Source organism: Amphiura filiformis, chromosome 11 (assembly GCF_039555335.1).
Source record: "Amphiura filiformis chromosome 11, Afil_fr2py, whole genome shotgun sequence".
In the NCBI taxonomy this organism is placed as follows: Eukaryota; Metazoa; Echinodermata; class Ophiuroidea; order Amphilepidida; family Amphiuridae; genus Amphiura; species Amphiura filiformis.
The window spans coordinates 61954029-61972879 of NC_092638.1; the positions used below are offsets into that span (position 1 = coordinate 61954029).

General features: G+C 37.3%; 1 protein-coding gene across 2 annotated transcripts; it reads right to left on the bottom strand.

Annotated features, from left to right (window-relative positions):
• Nucleotides 1-4808: 4808 nt before the first annotated feature.
• LOC140165114 (CDP-diacylglycerol--inositol 3-phosphatidyltransferase-like) lies at nucleotides 4809-18120 on the bottom strand. 2 transcript variants are annotated; one of them, XM_072188546.1, is made up of 6 exons: nucleotides 17967-18120; nucleotides 15633-15767; nucleotides 13796-13949; nucleotides 13039-13120; nucleotides 9256-9337; nucleotides 4809-7368 (listed from the first exon to the last, which is right to left on the bottom strand). In XM_072188546.1, exons 1-6 carry the CDS (start codon nucleotides 18004-18006, stop codon nucleotides 7205-7207), a joined length of 657 nt encoding a protein of 218 aa, XP_072044647.1. In that variant the 5' UTR covers nucleotides 18007-18120; the 3' UTR covers nucleotides 4809-7204. The 2 variants fall into 2 exon arrangements, with proteins under 2 accessions (XP_072044647.1, XP_072044646.1); XM_072188545.1 differs by having other exon boundaries at nucleotides 7205-7368; nucleotides 12911-13120.
• Between the last annotated feature and the right edge of the window lie 731 nt (nucleotides 18121-18851).

An 18851-nucleotide genomic window follows, 5' to 3' on the forward strand; every position in this document is an offset into this window, starting at 1 on the left:
TTTGAGCAAATCATCAATACACATAGTTATATACGAACAAACCTGCACATTTGTATCTCAACCCCATTAGCTCAGTTGGTAAAGCACTGGACTTTGGTACAATTTCATGTTTTCAAAAGTGCATTGATAGTATTAGTAAGCACATGCTAACTATCGAGTTTTACGGTATTCAAATTGCAGTCCATACACCCCTATGCAAGACATCGCCTTATTCATCCACACAGGGTGTGTGAATTTCAAATAGGGTCATAAATAGGCGACTCCATTTGAAATCTACACCCCTCCCCCGTGTTAGGGGTGTATGGATTTCAACTGGAATTGCCAGGATGAATATGGCATGCCTTTGCATAGAAAAGACGAGCATTGTGAATGACGGACTATAATTTGGTTCATCTCAAGTTTGGTAGCGAATCCCTTGTGTACAGGGGTGGTTTGTCGGCAGTCGGCACGCTTGGAGCGCAACTGCGAAAGAGCATTGACATCACTACCGAACTTGAAGTGAACCAAACTGTACTATTACTGGGCTCCCCAGATTTGGATCATTCTATATTATATGTTGTCCTGTTATATCATTATGAGTTTGGCATAATGCCAAGTACCGATAGAAGAAAGGGGATCACATGGTAGAGAGCATATCAATTATTTAACGGTGATTCAGCATAAGCGAATGAAAGAAGGTAACATACAGGGTTAGATAAAAGAGCAGTGCTGTTTGATCCCTGTTCTATAAGTTAAGAGAATTCATGTGCAATGTAAATTAAACAAAGATGAATCAATATTCGGTGTTCTGACAAACTCATTACATCTTGCACAAAATCATGGGCACATCTTAGTATGACTTTGCTTGAAAAATGAGGTAAACCCTACAGGATGACATGTAAATAAGAAAGTTAAGATTCTTTCGTGGCAACAAAAAAATACAAACAACAAAAGTAAGATTATGCTATGACACTTGATTATTTATTCAAAATACACTGATTATACCATGTTATCATTTGTCTTGCATCAAAATATAATTTTCATTTTCATTTGACCACCATGTTATATTTGGTAACATACAATGTGTATATATCATTGTGATTTTCACCTACTGATGAATACCAGGTTATTATAAATGGGCTATTCCAGTTGAAATCCATACATCCTTATGGAAGACATGGCCTTAATCTCCTACACAGGGAGTGTGAACTTCAAATGGAGTCATCCATTCAGGTAACCACATTTGAAATTCACACTCCCTGTGTAGGAGATTAAGGTTACGTCTTCCATAAGAGGTGTACGGATTTCAACTGGAATAGCCTGATGTCCATATCGAGGGCTTAGAGCCACAAGGTCTTATCTGCATTTTTGGCAAAATAGAGATTTTGGTACCAAAATAATCCTGGGCATACTGGGAACATTTATACATTTTGGCCACAAGGGCCTATCTGGAGTGCTACTTGGGCATCAAAATTGGAGTCCTTTCACATAAATTGAAAAAATGTGGCCATTTGTACACTGCCACAAGGTCCTATCTGCATATTTTGCCACTTAATTGTGCATATGCTATGATGCTAAACCCATGCAGGGGGTCTGCACAAAATAAAAAAATTGCTCCCATCTCAAAATGCCTGATTTGCAGATAGGACCTTGTGGCACTAATCCCTCGATATAAACTGTGAAGTACCTGTGAAGTATTATACTGAAATCAGTATAATACAAAGGGATGGTTTGTAGTTATCTGAGAAACATCAGTATGAGCAAACCACAACATATCTATTTACACATTTAGAAAGACTGTGCAAAATCACTTGTCACCTTCAATGAACACAAGAACCACCATACTCAGGGTTGCAGCTATCAGAGTACAGAAACATATTTTTAGCAAGAATTTACTAATATTGGATAAATTCAGTAAAATACACAATGTTCTTTGAGATTGAGTGGTGGGCTCCAATAGGGAAATAACCTTCAGCAATGGGCTCCAAAAGTGACTAAAGCATTTACCACCATGATGTGGCAGTGACGTCAAAGCGTTGAGGCAGCTGTTTCGCGCTCATATCTATGCAACGTCTTTACGTGTGTGTGTGTGTACTCCAGCGCTTTGAGCGAACACAAGCAATTTGTAGCTGCGCCCAATGAAATGCACGCTGACGTCACTGCCACATCAGGGTGGAAAATGCTTTAGTGGGCTCCACTGCCCACAACCGTGACCATACTCATAAATTTTGGTAAGTTATTAACAACAATATCCGAGATATTAAAATTTAATTTAACTAGAACATGTAAACTGTTGTTCAGCACTACCCTGTAAGTAAGGAACATATAACTTTCTTGATGACTGTTCCTGTATGCTCATTGAAGATGACATAAACTTGGAACTTTCTGTATTATTGGCAGTTATAAACACTGATTTAAACAAAATGCTTGGATACACAGCCAGTCAGTTATAGGCCAGGAATTCAAACAGCAACCAGCGCAATAGATTACAAATGTTACTGGCCCAGTATCTTGATTATATTCTAAATGTGTACCCAAACATGCAGGTACTCAAGCCTTGAAATATACAGGTGCGAGGAGCAAAAAGCCACCAATTGCTCCTGGACCTTGTAAAATTCACATGAACCAAGAGCAACTTTTTAAAACAAATCACTCTTTATTCCAGTTTTGTACTTGATGCAGTATTGCTGGTACATGCTGTATTGTATGCAGAAAAGGATTTATTATTTGAAAATTGCTCCTGTTTTTTCAGAAAATGCTCCTGGGTTTTGATAAATCACAGTGAACCAGGAGCAATGTTAAAAAACAAATTGCTCCTGGTTCCAGTCCGCTTATTTCAAGGCTTGCAGGTACTTATATTTGCAGATATGTGTATTTTATTGGTCACAATATTCAATTGCACACTAACCCAACCCAGCAGAGCTCATTATACACAGTGCATACAAGAGTTGCATATTGACATGCTTGCAGTGCAACAGCAAAGCACTGATATTACTACTAAACTGGAGGTAAGACAAAGTATAGACCTGGGTTTACTTTTACCCATGAATGCTATTCATAACAATGATCCTTCATACACTCTTAGATAGCGAGAACCAATCAGAGCAAGTGTTAGAAAAATCCAAACCATGCATTGATTGTGTATAATGTGCACTCCGCGTACTACGCGCAGTGCTTTTGTACGCATTCACGTCGCGTAGGCTTGGTTCATTTTTGGGGCGGGTTGATGCATTTATATTTGGTTCTATTTCCAATATTTTAAGTGATAATTTTGTTATAAAAACAGCAAAAATCATGTGTTTTTTCTTCTCATGTATGAAATGGGTAATGAACGCGTATTACTTGTTGCTCAAGAAATAAACAAAATAATGCACTTGCGCTGATGTTGATGCGTCTAATGCACTCCCCCCTTCGGGGCTCATGCATTAGACTAAAGCCAAGAATTTTCTGCTTTACAAATGCTAAATTCCGCTTTTCTCCGCTTTGTAATTTTAGCATATTTCTGACATAATAAAATTTCACAAGAATCTAAAATGACGCATTGCAGTATGTTTGCAGCCCGGCCAATGTGACGATCATTGCAATGTTGCAAAGTTGGGATGAGTGATTAGATTGGGTATCATGGCTGCAATGGGAAGTAGGACAGGCGTTGTACGGTAAATCTATGACGGATTTTACTTTATTTTGATGAATTTTGAAGACCCATTTCATTTAGTATTTTATTTATTTCTTTTCAAATGTATTTTATTCTTTTTTTAGGTCATTTTTGCTTATTTTTTAAATTTTTTTCTCAGAAATGCATTTTCCGCTTTACCTCAATTCATGATTTTTATGGAATTTTCCTAACGCTGGAGAATTCTTGGCTTTACATTAGACGCATCAACATCGGCGCGCATGCATTATTTTTGTCTAATTTCCCTCCCAACAAGTAATACGCATTCATTAACCTATAAATATCCTGCAATACAACTTAGCAGCACCAATCATTGGGCTATTCCATTTAAAATCCACATTACCCCTGTGGAAGATTTTGGAAATATCTTCCACAGAGGGAGTATGAATTTCAAATAGAATGAACACATTAGTCAGCTCCATTAGAATTTCATACACCTGAGAAAGATTCAACCTGAATCTTCCACAGAGGGAGGGTGAGTTTCAAATGGAGCTGCCTAATGTGTTAATTCCATTTGAAATTCACACTCCCTGTTTAAGGGATCTAAAATGAGCGTTTGTTGTGTTTCTACAGTATTTTTGTGGGACATGAGAGCACCTCAGACCTATCGATTGCATTCTGAATCGAAGCATGTCTTTCTGATATCAAATAATTTTCATTTTTGAAAATCACAATATAATACAAATTTTATGACAAATTATAAAAGTTGATATTTTTCAAATTTTGATATATAACAGTCCTCGAAGTAAATTATATAAATCTAATGATATATTCTTAAAGTGTATGTAGCAGGAGAAAAAAGCCGGACGGTCAATTGAAAATTTTGACCTTTCATATTGAAGATATGGATTTTTCCCAAAAGACCTTATTTTTGTTTGGTGTTTTGGGAAAAAAATCCATATCTTCAATCGAAAAGGTCAAAATTTTCAATTGATCGTCCGCTTTTATCCCACCTACATACACTTTAAGTATAAATCATCAGATTTATAAAGTTTACTTCAAGTACTGTTAAATATCAAAAATATCAATTTTAATGATTTGCCATCAAGTGTATGTATTAAATTGCTAATTTCAAAAATTCAAAATTATTTGATATCAGAATGACATTCTTCGTATTCAGAATGCAATCGATATGTCTGATGTGCTCTAATGTCCCAAAATAAATACTGTCCAAACGCTCATACCCCAGCCCTTAAGAGATTCCCAAAATCTTCCACAGGGGGAGTGTGGATTTTAAATGGAATAATCCATTATGTGATATATATGACAGTATGCATCATGGTTCAAGCATTTCGGTATCATTTCATGTTTATCGCCAACCAGATCTATTTACATCATAACAAGTGTTTGAGTCATAAATCATAAATAAAGACTAACTTATAGTTTTAATATTGCACATAGATTTTTCAAATATATAGTGGTAAGGCTACACAACCCACATCACACAACAGGCGGTACATATTTTAGGTGTTACAATCTTTCTACAGAGAAGCCCTGCATGTAATGTATTTCACCCCAATCATAATTATGTTCAACTCTGTGCAATAGAATCATACCAATATCGCCAACATACACACCAGTTTATTCCACAGAAAATACAAAATGACACCATAGGTTGATCCCAACAGTTTATTGAATAGCCTGTATTATGGCTGGGTACACTAGTTCGAATCCTGTTTGAAGTAAAGTGATAAAAAGTATGCAGGGCACTGTAGGGGTATAAACTATAAACAAAAGGCACTTTACACTAAATTTTATTAGGTTTCAAATCAATTGAGAATTTCTATTTTTATCTTGTAAATCAGAAGGATCATTACAAGGTAGAATTTTGTGTGAATCTACCTGGATTCTGGCAGCAGCATTTTACGAGAATCTTTATATTCTCCCCCATTGACTTAGTGTGTAGGCTAAGAAAATATGTGAGAATCTTTTTAGATTCATGCATACCCTGTATGTTCATTATTCCACAAGTTCGTAATCCCAAAATACTGTTTTTGACAAAACAATCAGATCTGTACTGTTAATGTAGGCCTACATTATAAAATGCTATATCTATAGATATACCACTTACAACAACAAATTAAGACATTATTTTGGTCTCAATTTTTTTACCATTATAATTTTCAGATACATTTATTACAATGTTTATCAATTACTTCCATATATTCCAATTTCTTTACCATATACATATACAATTGTTACAATATTTATCATATTTATTTATGGGTATTCCAATTAGACAATATAAAGTGAATGCTAAGGATTAATTTCATTTTCAATGCTCGTATTCTTCAAATTGGCAGTTAATTGTTGTTAGCACTTATAAATCTGAAGTTGTCAACTCAGCTGACACTGCTAAAATGATCTCAACGTGTCAAACATGCAAAAACCAAGTTGATGGACAGTAATTTGCTTATGTCTCCACCTCTTGTCTCTTAACAATGAAACAATGTTACAAATACAATGTGTGGTGCAGAAGTGCTAACATTTTGACACTGAATAACCTTTGAAATATGACTTAAGATTTGCACCATACACAGAATGACTGACTACATTCACTCAGGTCTTGACACCAAATCTAGACTTTATTGGACCCTGAAGCTTTAAGACAGTGAGTGTGTAAATGGAATGAATAAGCCCAAATGAATAAGAGAAGAAAGTGAAACACTTTTTAAAGGTTATTTCAACTTTAAAAAACTTTGACCAGAAGACCTGCTTCTAAAATATAATTATAAAATATACAGAACAAAATAATTACAATGATCTCCTCTCTTCTGTACAGCATATTCATAAAGGTCAACTGTTTGACTGAATGAACACAACAAGATAAATGTTGTGCTTCATGAACTTGCCTACCTCTGTATCTTAGCAACAAACTCACACACTTCCACCATATGTCAAGGAGCCAATTTGTGCACATAGGGAAAATTTGTTCCGAGATTAAAATCGTAAGTTTGTGCAAGTTTTCAATAAGACATTTTGCATCTTATCAATCTCTCTTTAACCCCCTGAGCACTACCTGCCGATCGAACATTACCTCTGATTGGTCAATTACATGATATCTTCACTTTAATCACCAATCAGAAAGGAGCTTTGCAAATAATTCACCCCAATTTTTTGTGTGGTGAAATTATTCTTACAATGTTGCTGATTGGTCCGATTGATAATGGAAACTTCTTTTTGGCCAATTGGCAGGTAGTTCTCATGGGGTTAACTAGAAAACCTTTATCACAGAAACCAGAAGACCAAAAAATAATTTGCAATCACTGATAACTATATCAGCAATTATGATATCATTATTGATATACCGTTTCTTAACACATGCTCTATTTAGTATGCAGCTAATTGGGAAATGCTGTGTGGTAATAGCTACTTCACCCACATACATACATTATACGAAAAAATACTGTGTTGGGCTAACTGTGTTTGGCTATACAGCAAGATATTACAAAACTAACTCTTCCACAAGACTCTGCAGTGTTGCAGATGTACATATGTGATACAATATTACAGAACTAACTCTTCCACAGATGTATATTTATTGCCTCTGTTTCATTCCTTCTTTGCCTCTGCTGCAGCCTTCTCTCTTTCTGCCACATCTACAGCACCCATATCCATAGATGCAGTAATGAGATGTATTAGACTTATACCCGACTTCACAAGAGAGATTGGTGCCGTAAGATAGACTATCAAACGGAAAAGCCCAATGAAATATACTGTAATAATCAAAAACAAAAAACAAAACAGGGATAAATGAATTATTTTACTGTCAAAATTTGAGATGATGTGCTGGTACACAGTGTCATCGCCCCGATATCTTCATGGCAGAAATCGCCATGGTAGGTTGAATCCACCGCCACGCATGGCCATTTTGTATCGACCTGTTGAATAGGTTTGAGTCGCATAATGGGCTGAAGGACATCTGACTAAATAGCCCAGAATAGCTCGGTTACTGACCTCGCTGTGTGTGAGTCGTCCATGGTACGCAATAGGTCATATGGTTTTAGACATACCTCCACGATTGGCCTATACACTGCGCTATATAATTCGGCACATATAAATCAGAATTATTGTCAGTTTTTGACTCAAGACGCGCGCTACTTTCTCAAGACGCAAGGTAACAACTATCATATCTGTTCAAAATATATATTCAAGTGCAAGGAACCACATCTGGTTTCTTTATACGAAATCATTTACGGGAGATATTCATCATTTTCTACCCCGGTATCCAAAGATTTTCTTCTCATATCAAACTCGTGCATAGCAAATTCATGTGTATTGATCCCGGGTATTTATTTTAGTATCTCTGCTGACAAAGTAATTATTAGCCAGGCGATGTTGGTGTGTGGTATTCAAACAAGGCAGTTTTATGTGGTACAAATAGTGAAAGGTAATGTGACTCTCAGATGGGTAGACAATTCCAAACCAATGGATTAGTATATTCAACAGAGCCTATAGAGCTTTATAGTCTCTTTTCATTGTACAGCATGTAGTGGACATACATACCCAGTGTACAATTACAAGCAGCCATTTTGTGACTCTTAGTGTGAGTATCAAGCATTGGGGAATTTAGTCTAACTAGCGGTCACCCATCTTTCGAGGTCACCGTCTTTTGCGGTCACTGTCTTTTGCGGTACTGATTTTTATAGAATTTTTTTAATGTTCTATTTAATGCGATTAGTGATTTGAGAGGATATTGTCATTTAGAATTACAATTGAGAAGGTTAGGTGCACTTTCAGTGTTTGAGTTAATTTTTTTTTACCTTGGGGTGCACCCCATTTTGAAGATGTGGTGCAATTTCACCCGATGCAGTCTCGGAACAATCAAAATAAATTTTGTAGGACACTTACATTCAAAATGGGCCTAAATATTTTGCACAGATACCTGTCAGGTACTCCTGTATGAATGTTATACCATCAATTTATGAAATTGTGGTATTATTAAACTATTAAGGGAATACACTATTTTAAAGTGTTGCGATTTGGTAGTTCACAACATCTTGCAAATGGTAGTGAGCTTTGGCAAAAATTGCATTACTCATTTCCTTGCGAGCGTGTAGAAGAATTCAAATATCACAGAAATACTTTTGTAGGTCCTGTGGTTCTTGAGTTATGTTGTAATGAGGGCTGAAACAACAACACTTTTGTAAAATGTATATAACTCATTAACAACAATAAATTAAGCAAGTTTTCAAAGTATATGATTTGTAGAATGAACTTTTGCAAAACATCAAAGTGTTATTTTTCAATAATATATTGATTTAGACAAAAAAAATAGATTTTTTTGGCTGCTTCGACCAACAATACCGCATCTACCCTTAAGAAGTTATTTCTGGGTAAAATGGCAACCAGAAAATGATTTCGGAGGTTGATTTTGCTACAAAATAGCAGTATTATATGCACAAGGATGTGAAAAGTTGTAGCTTTTTGGAATATCTACACTATTAAATAGAATCTCTACCAACTTTTTTTCTTTAACCTAATTCCCTTATCCTCAAAATATTTTGGGTTGCCGGATCCGAGCTACCGTCGGTTGGGGAACCCAAACCAAACAAGTATTTTTCCATGGTCTTGCTTTTTATAAATGAAAATATGTGACTTACGAGAAGGTCCTTCAGTGAAGTAGAGAAGGTAGACCATGGCGTAAAAGAGTTCATTACCGGAACACATGAAAAACAAAAATTGCTGAAACAGAAAACATGAAACAGATTAGGGTAGGTAGTAGCCCGACACATCATGGCCCTAAGTTGTTCCTTCCTCACCATTAGGGCCATGACTTCCGTAATATTGCTTTAAAAATAATACTATGAAGACTTCCTGCATCTCTTTTCTTCATTAAATCGGCATTTCCTCGCCACCATCATGACCGTGTTTATCTCTATGCGATTAAATTTTTGTTATGGTGACACTCGATAGGGTCACAAATTTGGTCATTTTTACACCTTCAAATGTACCCAAATTTTTCACACATGCATCGAATATGTTTTGTTTAAGTCTTATCTTCATGTGAGGAATTGTAAGAAGTGATATTTTGTTTTAAAAAATTGGATACTGTGTACCCTGGACCAGATATGCCTAGGAGCCTCAGACCTTCGTAAGGAGAAGGACAGTGGAAATTGTTGTGACGGAGGTGTCAGTACCTCGGGCTAGGTAGGTATATAGTAGAGATTTTCCATCCACTTTAAAGTGGGAGACCTTTTTTTCTCAGATTGTATTTTCTTGCTTCAGTGGTTTCGATCTGAGAAACAAAAAACAAGTATGCCCCATACGATGATAGCACATACTGCCACATGGAAGATATTTTGGTTGTAAAAAATTTACTGGTGAAATAAGAAAAATATGAGACTTCTTTTGGTATCAAAATCTCAGTTTTTTTGAGGGGGATGAGGCTGTCGCTTGTGACACAAATCTTTGACCTGACAATAGAACTTACAACACAATCAATGTTTCCCATTTTTCAATATGTCATTGTCAGTTAAATGGGCTATTCCAGTTGAAATCCATACACACTCTATGGAAGACATGACCTTAATCTCTCACACAGGGAGTGTGAATTTCAAACGGAGTTACCTGAATGGGTGACTCCATTTGATATTTACACCCCCTGTGTGGGAGGTTAAGGTGAATAAGGTCATGTCCTCCAGAGGGGGTGTATGGATTTCAACTGAATAGCTGAATAATACGGTTTACTTATCTGTTTTTTATATAATTACAAGTATATATTGTATACTTAGTTGTCATTAAATGAGTATACTTTGATGTAAGTTTTGCTTTAAAGGAGTTTCACCTTATATTGATTGAGGCCCATCAACCAAACAACCAAGTAAAACTTCCAGGATGGTAACGAAGCCCATCAACCAAACAACCAAGTAAAACTTCCAGGATGGTAACGAAGCCCATCAACCAAACAACCAAGTAAAACTTCCAGGATGGTAACGAGGCCCATCAACCAAACAACCAAGTAAAACTTCCAGGATGGTAACGAAGCCCATCAACCAAACAACCAAGTAAAACTTCCAGGATGGTAACGAGGCCCATCAACCAAACAACCAAGTAAAACTTCCAGGATGGTAACGAGGCCCATCAACCAAACAACCAAGTAAAACTTCCAGGATGGTAACGAAGCCCATCAACCAAACAACCAAGTAAAACTTCCAGGATGGTAACGAGGCCCATCAACCAAACAACCAAGTAAAACTTCCAGGATGGTAACGAGGCCCATCAACCAAACAACCAAGTAAAACTTCCAGGATGGTAACGAGGCCCATCAACCAAACAACCAAGTAAAACTTCCAGGATGGTAACGAAGCCCATCAACCAAACAACCAAGTAAAACTTCCAGGATGGTAACGAGGCCCATCAACCAAACAACCAAGTAAAACTTCCAGGATGGTAACGAAGCCCATCAACCAAACAACCAAGTAAAACTTCCAGGATGGTAACGAGGCCCATCAACCAAACAACCAAGTAAAACTTCCAGGATGGTAACGAGGCCCATCAACCAAACAACCAAGTAAAACTTCCAGGATGGTAACGAGGCCCATCAACCAAACAACCAAGTAAAACTTCCAGGATGGTAACGAGGCCCATCAACCAAACAACCAAGTAAAACTTCCAGGATGGTAACGAGGCCCATCAACCAAACAACCAAGTAAAACTTCCAGGATGGTAACGAGGCCCATCAACCAAACAACCAAGTAAAACTTCCAGGATGGTAACGAAGCCCATCAACCAAACAACCAAGTAAAACTTCCAGGATGGTAACGAGGCCCATCAACCAAACAACCAAGTAAAACTTCCAGGATGGTAACGAAGCCCATCAACCAAACAACCAAGTAAAACTTCCAGGATGGTAACGAGGCCCATCAACCAAACAACCAAGTAAAACTTCCAGGATGGTAACTGCCTAACTTTTTGTTCATACTGCCTTTAAATAAAACACATTCCATGCGTAAATTTCACTGGGTTATGACTATGTGGAAAACCTGATTTCAAAAATCAATTAAAATGCTGCTCCTTTCTGATTGGCCATTAGAGCTGTGCTGTGATTGGCTACATTCTTCCGCTGTGACATACTTACCCTGTTAGTATAGTAGAGATGAAGTACAGGGTTGCCTGACAAATCAATGGACTTATGGCTGGATTTACCTGATTGGCTATTAGAGCTGTGCTGTGATTGGCTACATTCTTACGCTGCAAGTACTTACCCTGTTAGTATAGTAGAGATGCAGTACAGGATTGCCTGACAAATCAATGGACTTATGACTGGATTTACCCAGGGCTGTGACACTCGTATTCAATCCCTGTATAAAAAGTGAAGTCACTTTACGGCAGTTTAATGGACACATCGGCAGTTTGAGTGACGGTTGCTAGGCTTTTTCAGTACACCTAGTAACGTCCTGGTAACGCTCAGGCACCTTAGCCTAAAATTTACAAGACGCAGTTCGCACAACAACGCAGCGTATTTCTGCCACGGTGGAACAGACTTATCCTATATTCAATTGACAAGTTCGTATTTGATTGACAGTTGCTGGGCATTTTCAGTACACCAAATTTATCCAAGATGGCGAACATCGACTGCCAATTTTTCGGACCCTTTCCAGCAAAAATACAGCTTATTTAGCCAGTCTCGTCATGGGGTATTCGGTTATAATATTTTCCTAGCATATTGAGCTAACTCCTCAGCTATTTGGTTATTCACGATATGATAGTAATAGAAAGATTCGACCAAATGTTCGCCGTTTTTCGCCATTTAATTTTTTTGGAAACGTTGACGTAAACATTGCATCATCTCTTCCACAGGCAATACATTCCTACACGTACAGGGGTACTATCATATGCCATCACATGCATTATAGCGCATAGGCTGAATGACTGACTTCATTTGCGCAAACGAGTGGCTTATCCTATAGTATATTAGTACTCGAGAATCCTTGATTTACCTCATTGGCTATTAGAGCTGTGCTGTGATTGGCTACATTCTTCCGCTGTGACATACTTACCCTGTTAGTATAGTAGAGATGTAGTACAGGATTGCCTGACAAATCAATGGACTTATGGCTGGATTTACCTGATTGGCTATTAGAGCTGTGCTGTGATTGGCTACATTCTTACGCTGTGACATACTTACCCTGTTAGTATAGTAGAGATGCAGTACAGGATTGCCTGACAAATCAATGGACTTATGACTGGATTTACCTGATTGGCTATTAGAGCTGTGCTGTGATTGGCTACATTCTTACGCTGTGACATACTTACCCTGTTAGTATAGTAGAGATGTAGTACAGGGTTGCCTGACAAATCAATGGACTTATGGCTGGATTTACCTGATTGGCTATTAGAGCTGTGCTGTGATTGGCTACATTCTTACGCTGTGACATACTTACCCTGTTAGTATAGTAGAGATGTAGTACAGGGTTGCCTGACAAATCAATGGACTTATGACTGGATTTACCCGACGTTGCAGAACTGAAGTAAAAGCATAAATGTAACAGTGCAAATGATAATAAGAAAATTAAACTAAATTTCTTCTTTATTTGATAGTACTTAGATGTGGATATTTGATTTTTTCTCAATTTTACCAAAATTTGTTTTTATAGACATGATGCATACACATGTATATACATTTGAGCCTAAAGAATACACTGAAGTATTGTGGTCTTTGTATTTTTATTGGGGGAGGGTGGCATATCAGTGTCTGGTGAGTGAGGGAGCAAAGACAATATAATTCCTGGTGAGCCTCATTTTTGTCCTGTGTTACTGCGATTTTGCCAGGGAAGTGTGATTTTTTTTCAATTGTACACTATTTTTGCCCCAAATAAAGGTAATATTTACATGGTAAAAGAAGACCTGGAAGGCAAAGAACATCCTACTTGTCTTATGTGCAAAAACTGTTGGGGGACTTTGACAACTTTTTACTGCCAGATGCCATTACCACTTTGGTTTCAAATCGTAGGAAATGGAGAAACTTTGTAGTTGCATGCATTGCAGCCGAATGAAATGAAATGAACACTATTTGGTGGAGTGGGGTTTTTGACATTTTCTTTATTTGTGTGTGTGTGTGTGGGGGGGGGGGGGGTTCAAAGACCACACTGCACTGATTATCTGAAGCAACAAGAACTAGAAAATAGTGATAGTTTTTACCTATGCAAATGCAGCCAGTGGCTAACAATATCAAGACAAGCAGATATCTGGAACCAGAAGACATAGCTTGGATACAGTGTACCTAACATGATGAGTAATCCCAGGGTACCAGCACGGTCAGTCAGCTGATCCAACATTGCACCAAATTTGGTACCTGAAAAGTCACAAAAGATAGTAAGGAAAATAATTAACCCCCTGAGCACTACCTGCCGATCTAACATTGCCTCTGATTGGTCAATTACATAATATCTTCACTTTAATCACCAATCAGAATGGAGCTTTGCAAATAATTCATCCCAATATTTTTGTGTGGTGAAATTATTCTAAATGTTGCTGATTGGTCCAATTGATAATGAAAACTTCTTGTTGGGCAATTGGCAGGTAGTTCTCATGGTGTTAATGGTAATATAAAAACAGAAATGAAGAAAAGATCGACTTTGTGATAGTCGACTGTAAATGATGACTATATATTGTGTCCTCAAGTATTAAAAATTAAGATAACTATTATATGATCTAATATGTGACCTGCTACCACAAAATGAGAGTAAAGTCGCAAGTAGGTAGTTTTGAGACACCCTGACTGCTGAGTTGATGTTCTTTGTATGCCGCACACCTGTGCAAGCCAGTAGTATGTCCTTTGTGAATAGCCATTGTCCCCCATTCACAACTGACATACAGACATTCTATTGAATGTAGTGTGTGTGAAACAAGGAACACCAAGGCAGCAGCCAGGATGTCTCGAAACTACCAACTTGCGACTTTACACTCATTACGTTGTAGCAGGTCATATATTTGGCTAATTTTACATGGACTAATTATTTCACATCCAGTATAAATTTGGCTGAAATTCAAAATGGAAGCTTGATTACAAAGAAGACTGTTTGCGTTGTTTTTTGCCTTTCCCCCGTTCAACACTGCGAAAGCACGTCTGGCGGTGGTTGTGATTTCATTGTTCTCTAAATTTGCATTTATGCTGTGTTGTAATAATCTTGCTTGGTTTTTATCTTGTTTTGCTGTATTGGGCTTTTTAAATTTGTAGTATATCTTGTAGTTTAGATTTTTCTGTAAAGCGCATTGAGAAACTGTTTTGTTTGTAACGCGCTCTATAAGTGTATATTATTATTATTATTATTATTCAATACTATTAGAGTTCAGACTTCCAAAATATTTGCTTACTTACATTCACTGTTTGTAATGCCTGCATATTTCAATACCTTGTGGCTATTAATTGCCTGCATCATTCTTTCTTAAATATATTATAAACATACCTTACACAAGTATGTTGATTTGTGCATGTTATGGGAATGATAGTTACTTTACTTAAGAGATTTCAATCAAATTTTGACCCCCAAATAGTCGACTAGTCGCGACTATTTGGTACTGATTAGTTGACAATTAAACTTGTGCAACCGTCCTTAAAGTGTATGTGTAAGATGCAAACTTGGAAAAGAGCACAGCCAGTCAATATCAACTTCAAGTGTATTTCTATGTGAGCTTGACCTGCAATCAGGGCTTGAAATAAGGAGGCCCCCCCCCCCAAATCAGTGAGGGCCCACAAAAGACACATCTGGCTGGCCCAAATGCCCGCAAAATTTGTGGCAATTTGCTCACTTTTTTGTGGGGTTCAAAACAAATGGTCCAAATTTGGGCCCACAAACATTTGTGAGGGCCCTCAAACATTTAAGATCAAGGACCCAAATGCCCCTCAGAAATTCTGACTTATTTCAAGGCCTGCAATCATGTATTTTAAACAATTGTTATATTATCAACCTGTGAACTGATTTTCAGAAAAATCCTTATAATCACATTAAAAAGTTCAGCAAAATTGTATTGATACCTTGATTGAGCATACGTGCAGCGTGTCCATCGAATGCATCCAGCAATCCACTCAGGAGGTAGTAAAATGTAGCTTGAATGTAGTCCGTCTGCATACACCAGAATGCCATTATCATTAGAATGATACGCCCATAACCTGCACAAAATATAATAGTCATAATATTGCATATAAACTACGCAAAAAAAGTTTCTTTATGGTTAGGAAATTTACCCACTATTAAAATCTAGCCACCAATTTTGTACGTTTGATAAATAATCGCATGCGGAAGATTGTCCTGCGCATTTTGACACCTCAATCACTGCCCTACGACACTCCTGAGAAAGGATATGAATGTTTAAGTAACACGAGGTCGAAAATGAAAATTGCAAAGAAGCCTATTCAATGGTTTTAGAGCTGATTCACTGATCCAAGACGGTTTCATTATTCCTGCCTTTTCAATTTTAATTTAAAGCATTTAAATTGATGCATGTTGGATAATCCTTTGCTTATTGTGCAGATGAATGATCAAAGACAAAGGTGAGTGGTTACTAAGACATTTACGTTTTGAGAGATGGATTTGGAAAAGGGATTCAAGGTCATGGTTACAGGTCATGGTTACAGCTGCATTCCTGGAAGCAGAAGGAATTGAGACACTTGAGTGGCCCTCCAGAAGCCCTGATCTTAACCCCTTGGAGAACCTTTGGGATCAGCACAAGAGACGAGTCAAGAAAAAGATAAAGGCAGATACAACTCTAGAGGGATTGCGTCGCATCGTTATCAACGATTGGAACGGGATTGAGCAAGGTTACATTCAACGCCTCATTAGGAGCATGAGACGCCCGCGTGGCTGCTGTAAGGGAAGCCAACGGTGGACACACAAAGTATTGAAAGACTGGTAAAGAAAGAGATTAATCTCAAGTGAAGTTGGAAGCGGCAGTATGATGCCTAAAATGTGCTCAGCAATTAAACAAAAAATGTTATCTGCATGTTTGTTGTTTTTTGTGTTCTTTTATGCTGAAAACTTGAATAGGCCTTCTTGCAATTTTCATTTTTCGACCTCGTGTTACTTAAACATTCATATCTTTTCTCAGGGGTGTCGTAGAGAAGTGATTAAGGTGTCAAAATGCGCAGGACAATCACCCGCATGCGATTATTTAGCAAACATATAAAATTAGTCGCTAGATTTTAATAGTGGGTAAATTTCCAAACCATAAAGAAACTTTTTTTGCGTAGTGTATAAGGGGGTACTACCCCTGTGGTAAATTTGTGAATATTTTTGCATTTTTCTCAAAAAATAATAACACACTGGTATATATATTATTGGGGCTAGGAATCCAATTACTACACTGAAATTTCAGTGACTCAAGACAACCGGTTCAGTATAATGATAGGAAATGAGGTACATCCTAGCGGTATCTTATTTCTTATCATAAATAACAAACCGCTTGTCTTGGGTCACTGAAATTCCAGTGTAGTAATTGGATTCCTTGCCCCTATAATATACGGTATTTTTGCTAAACAAATTAATCTGCAAGAAATATGTGGTACATAACCAGAGGTATCCAGTGGTATAAAAATCTCAACTTTTTTTAGAAAAGTGGGGGGATGAGGCTGTGGATCACGAAATGCCCTTTTAATGGCGTATTATCTTGGTCGGGCTGACGTCACAAAGGGGAAATAGCCTTGTAAAACCAGTGTACGCATGTGCAGCGCATGTGCAGTTCCCCTTTCTCGAGCTGGTTGCTATGCGAGCGCTTGTGCAAAGGGGACGAAGGGGACAATGTTCCCGGATGTCCGACCGAGTGAATTGGATATAGTCATAAGTTTCAACACACCAATATTTTTTTGGATTTAGTTTGGACAAGAATAGGGGTCTTGATGAGTTTCCCAAGAAAGGTATTGATGAGTTTATTAGATAGAAAATGTTATCTGAGATGAAAACAGCAAAATCATGGATGGGCATGGGGAATCCCTTTGCTTTGCTTTACATGGATCGAATCCATGGGTTCCTACAGTCACCGAGGGCCGATCCGAGGGCTGATGACACACATTCGATGGGTGTAGCTTTGCTTTCACTTTCAGATATTCAGGCGGCGTTCATCACAGGTAGTCATGTACGCATCAACATCATCAAATGGAGGAGCTTGGATTGTTTTGTTTATCTCTGAAACAGACGTTGATGCACACTTCTGTGGACCAGAGACAAACCGTTTTTTGCCTTCATCATGATTTACAGTGCACAGTCTACAGATTTAATAGATTTTTTAAATTTAAGCTTATCAAAAATCAGTACTTTTAAATCAAAACTCACACTCAAAATCACACACTATTTTGCATGCCCTGTCATTTACTTACCAATAAGATTTGGCACAAAGAGAAAAATGTTTTCTGCCATTGCTGACAACTTCTGTAAGTCTGCTGAAGAATGAAAGATATTGATGAAAACTCGAGAAGCTGTTTCGTGATTTCTGTTTACAAACTAGACCGATACAGTATTCACGCACAACTTAGTGAAAATGAATAAATAATTAGATGACGTCAACACAACACTATCCAGGGACGATCATCATCAGTCATCACTAACACATTTTAGTCATCAAATATTCTTTGACCCCCCTATTTTTCTTTCCAAAAAATTATGACCCCCAGTACATTAAGGACCCCAGCTAAATCTTAATCCTTAATTAGTTCTAAGAGAATGTTCATAAATTCTTGGGGGGTTGGAACCTTGGACATAAAACATTTTTGATCCCCCTAAAAAAGGGTGGATTTTTTATCCCCCTTTTTATGGTCTAAAATTCTTCTAAAAATATATATAACTCATATTTTGGGTGTGCATAAAAATCTACTAGGCCTACATGCTGTTAGAGGTGAACTTGGTAGTTTCCCTTTACTTATTCATATGATTAGTTTATCAATAATTAAATATTGGTGGAAATTTTCAAATTAAATGTTAAATGCCATAAAGGTATAGTAATGACCTTGTGACAGATGTATTAATTGAAATGGAAGGCTTCATGAATCAGGATATATTGTCATGGTCATCTGGTATCTTTAATAGTTTAAAAACGATTAATAGGTTGGATATATGGGATAAACCCAATATTATTACTTTATCTAACTTTGATGATATTGTACACAGTGTATTAAAGATGTATTCAGTGATTTATGGGTTAAATAAATCACTTGTACCAGGCTAAACTTACTTCTTAGGACATTTTGTCTTCAAAAAAAGCTTTT

Excerpts from the sequence above, each read along its gene's own strand:
- LOC140165114 (XM_072188546.1), bottom strand. The coding sequence starts at position 18,006 with ATGGCAGAAAACATTTTTCTCTTTGTGCCAAATCTTATTG. Across the intron at positions 15,768-17,966 it reads CTTTGTGCCAAATCTTATTG|GTTATGGGCGTATCATTCTA; the intron begins GTAAGTAAATGA and ends TATTTTGTGCAG. Across the intron at positions 9,338-13,038 it reads ATCTCTACTATACTAACAGG|CAATTTTTGTTTTTCATGTG; the intron begins GTAAGTATGTCA and ends TTTCTGTTTCAG.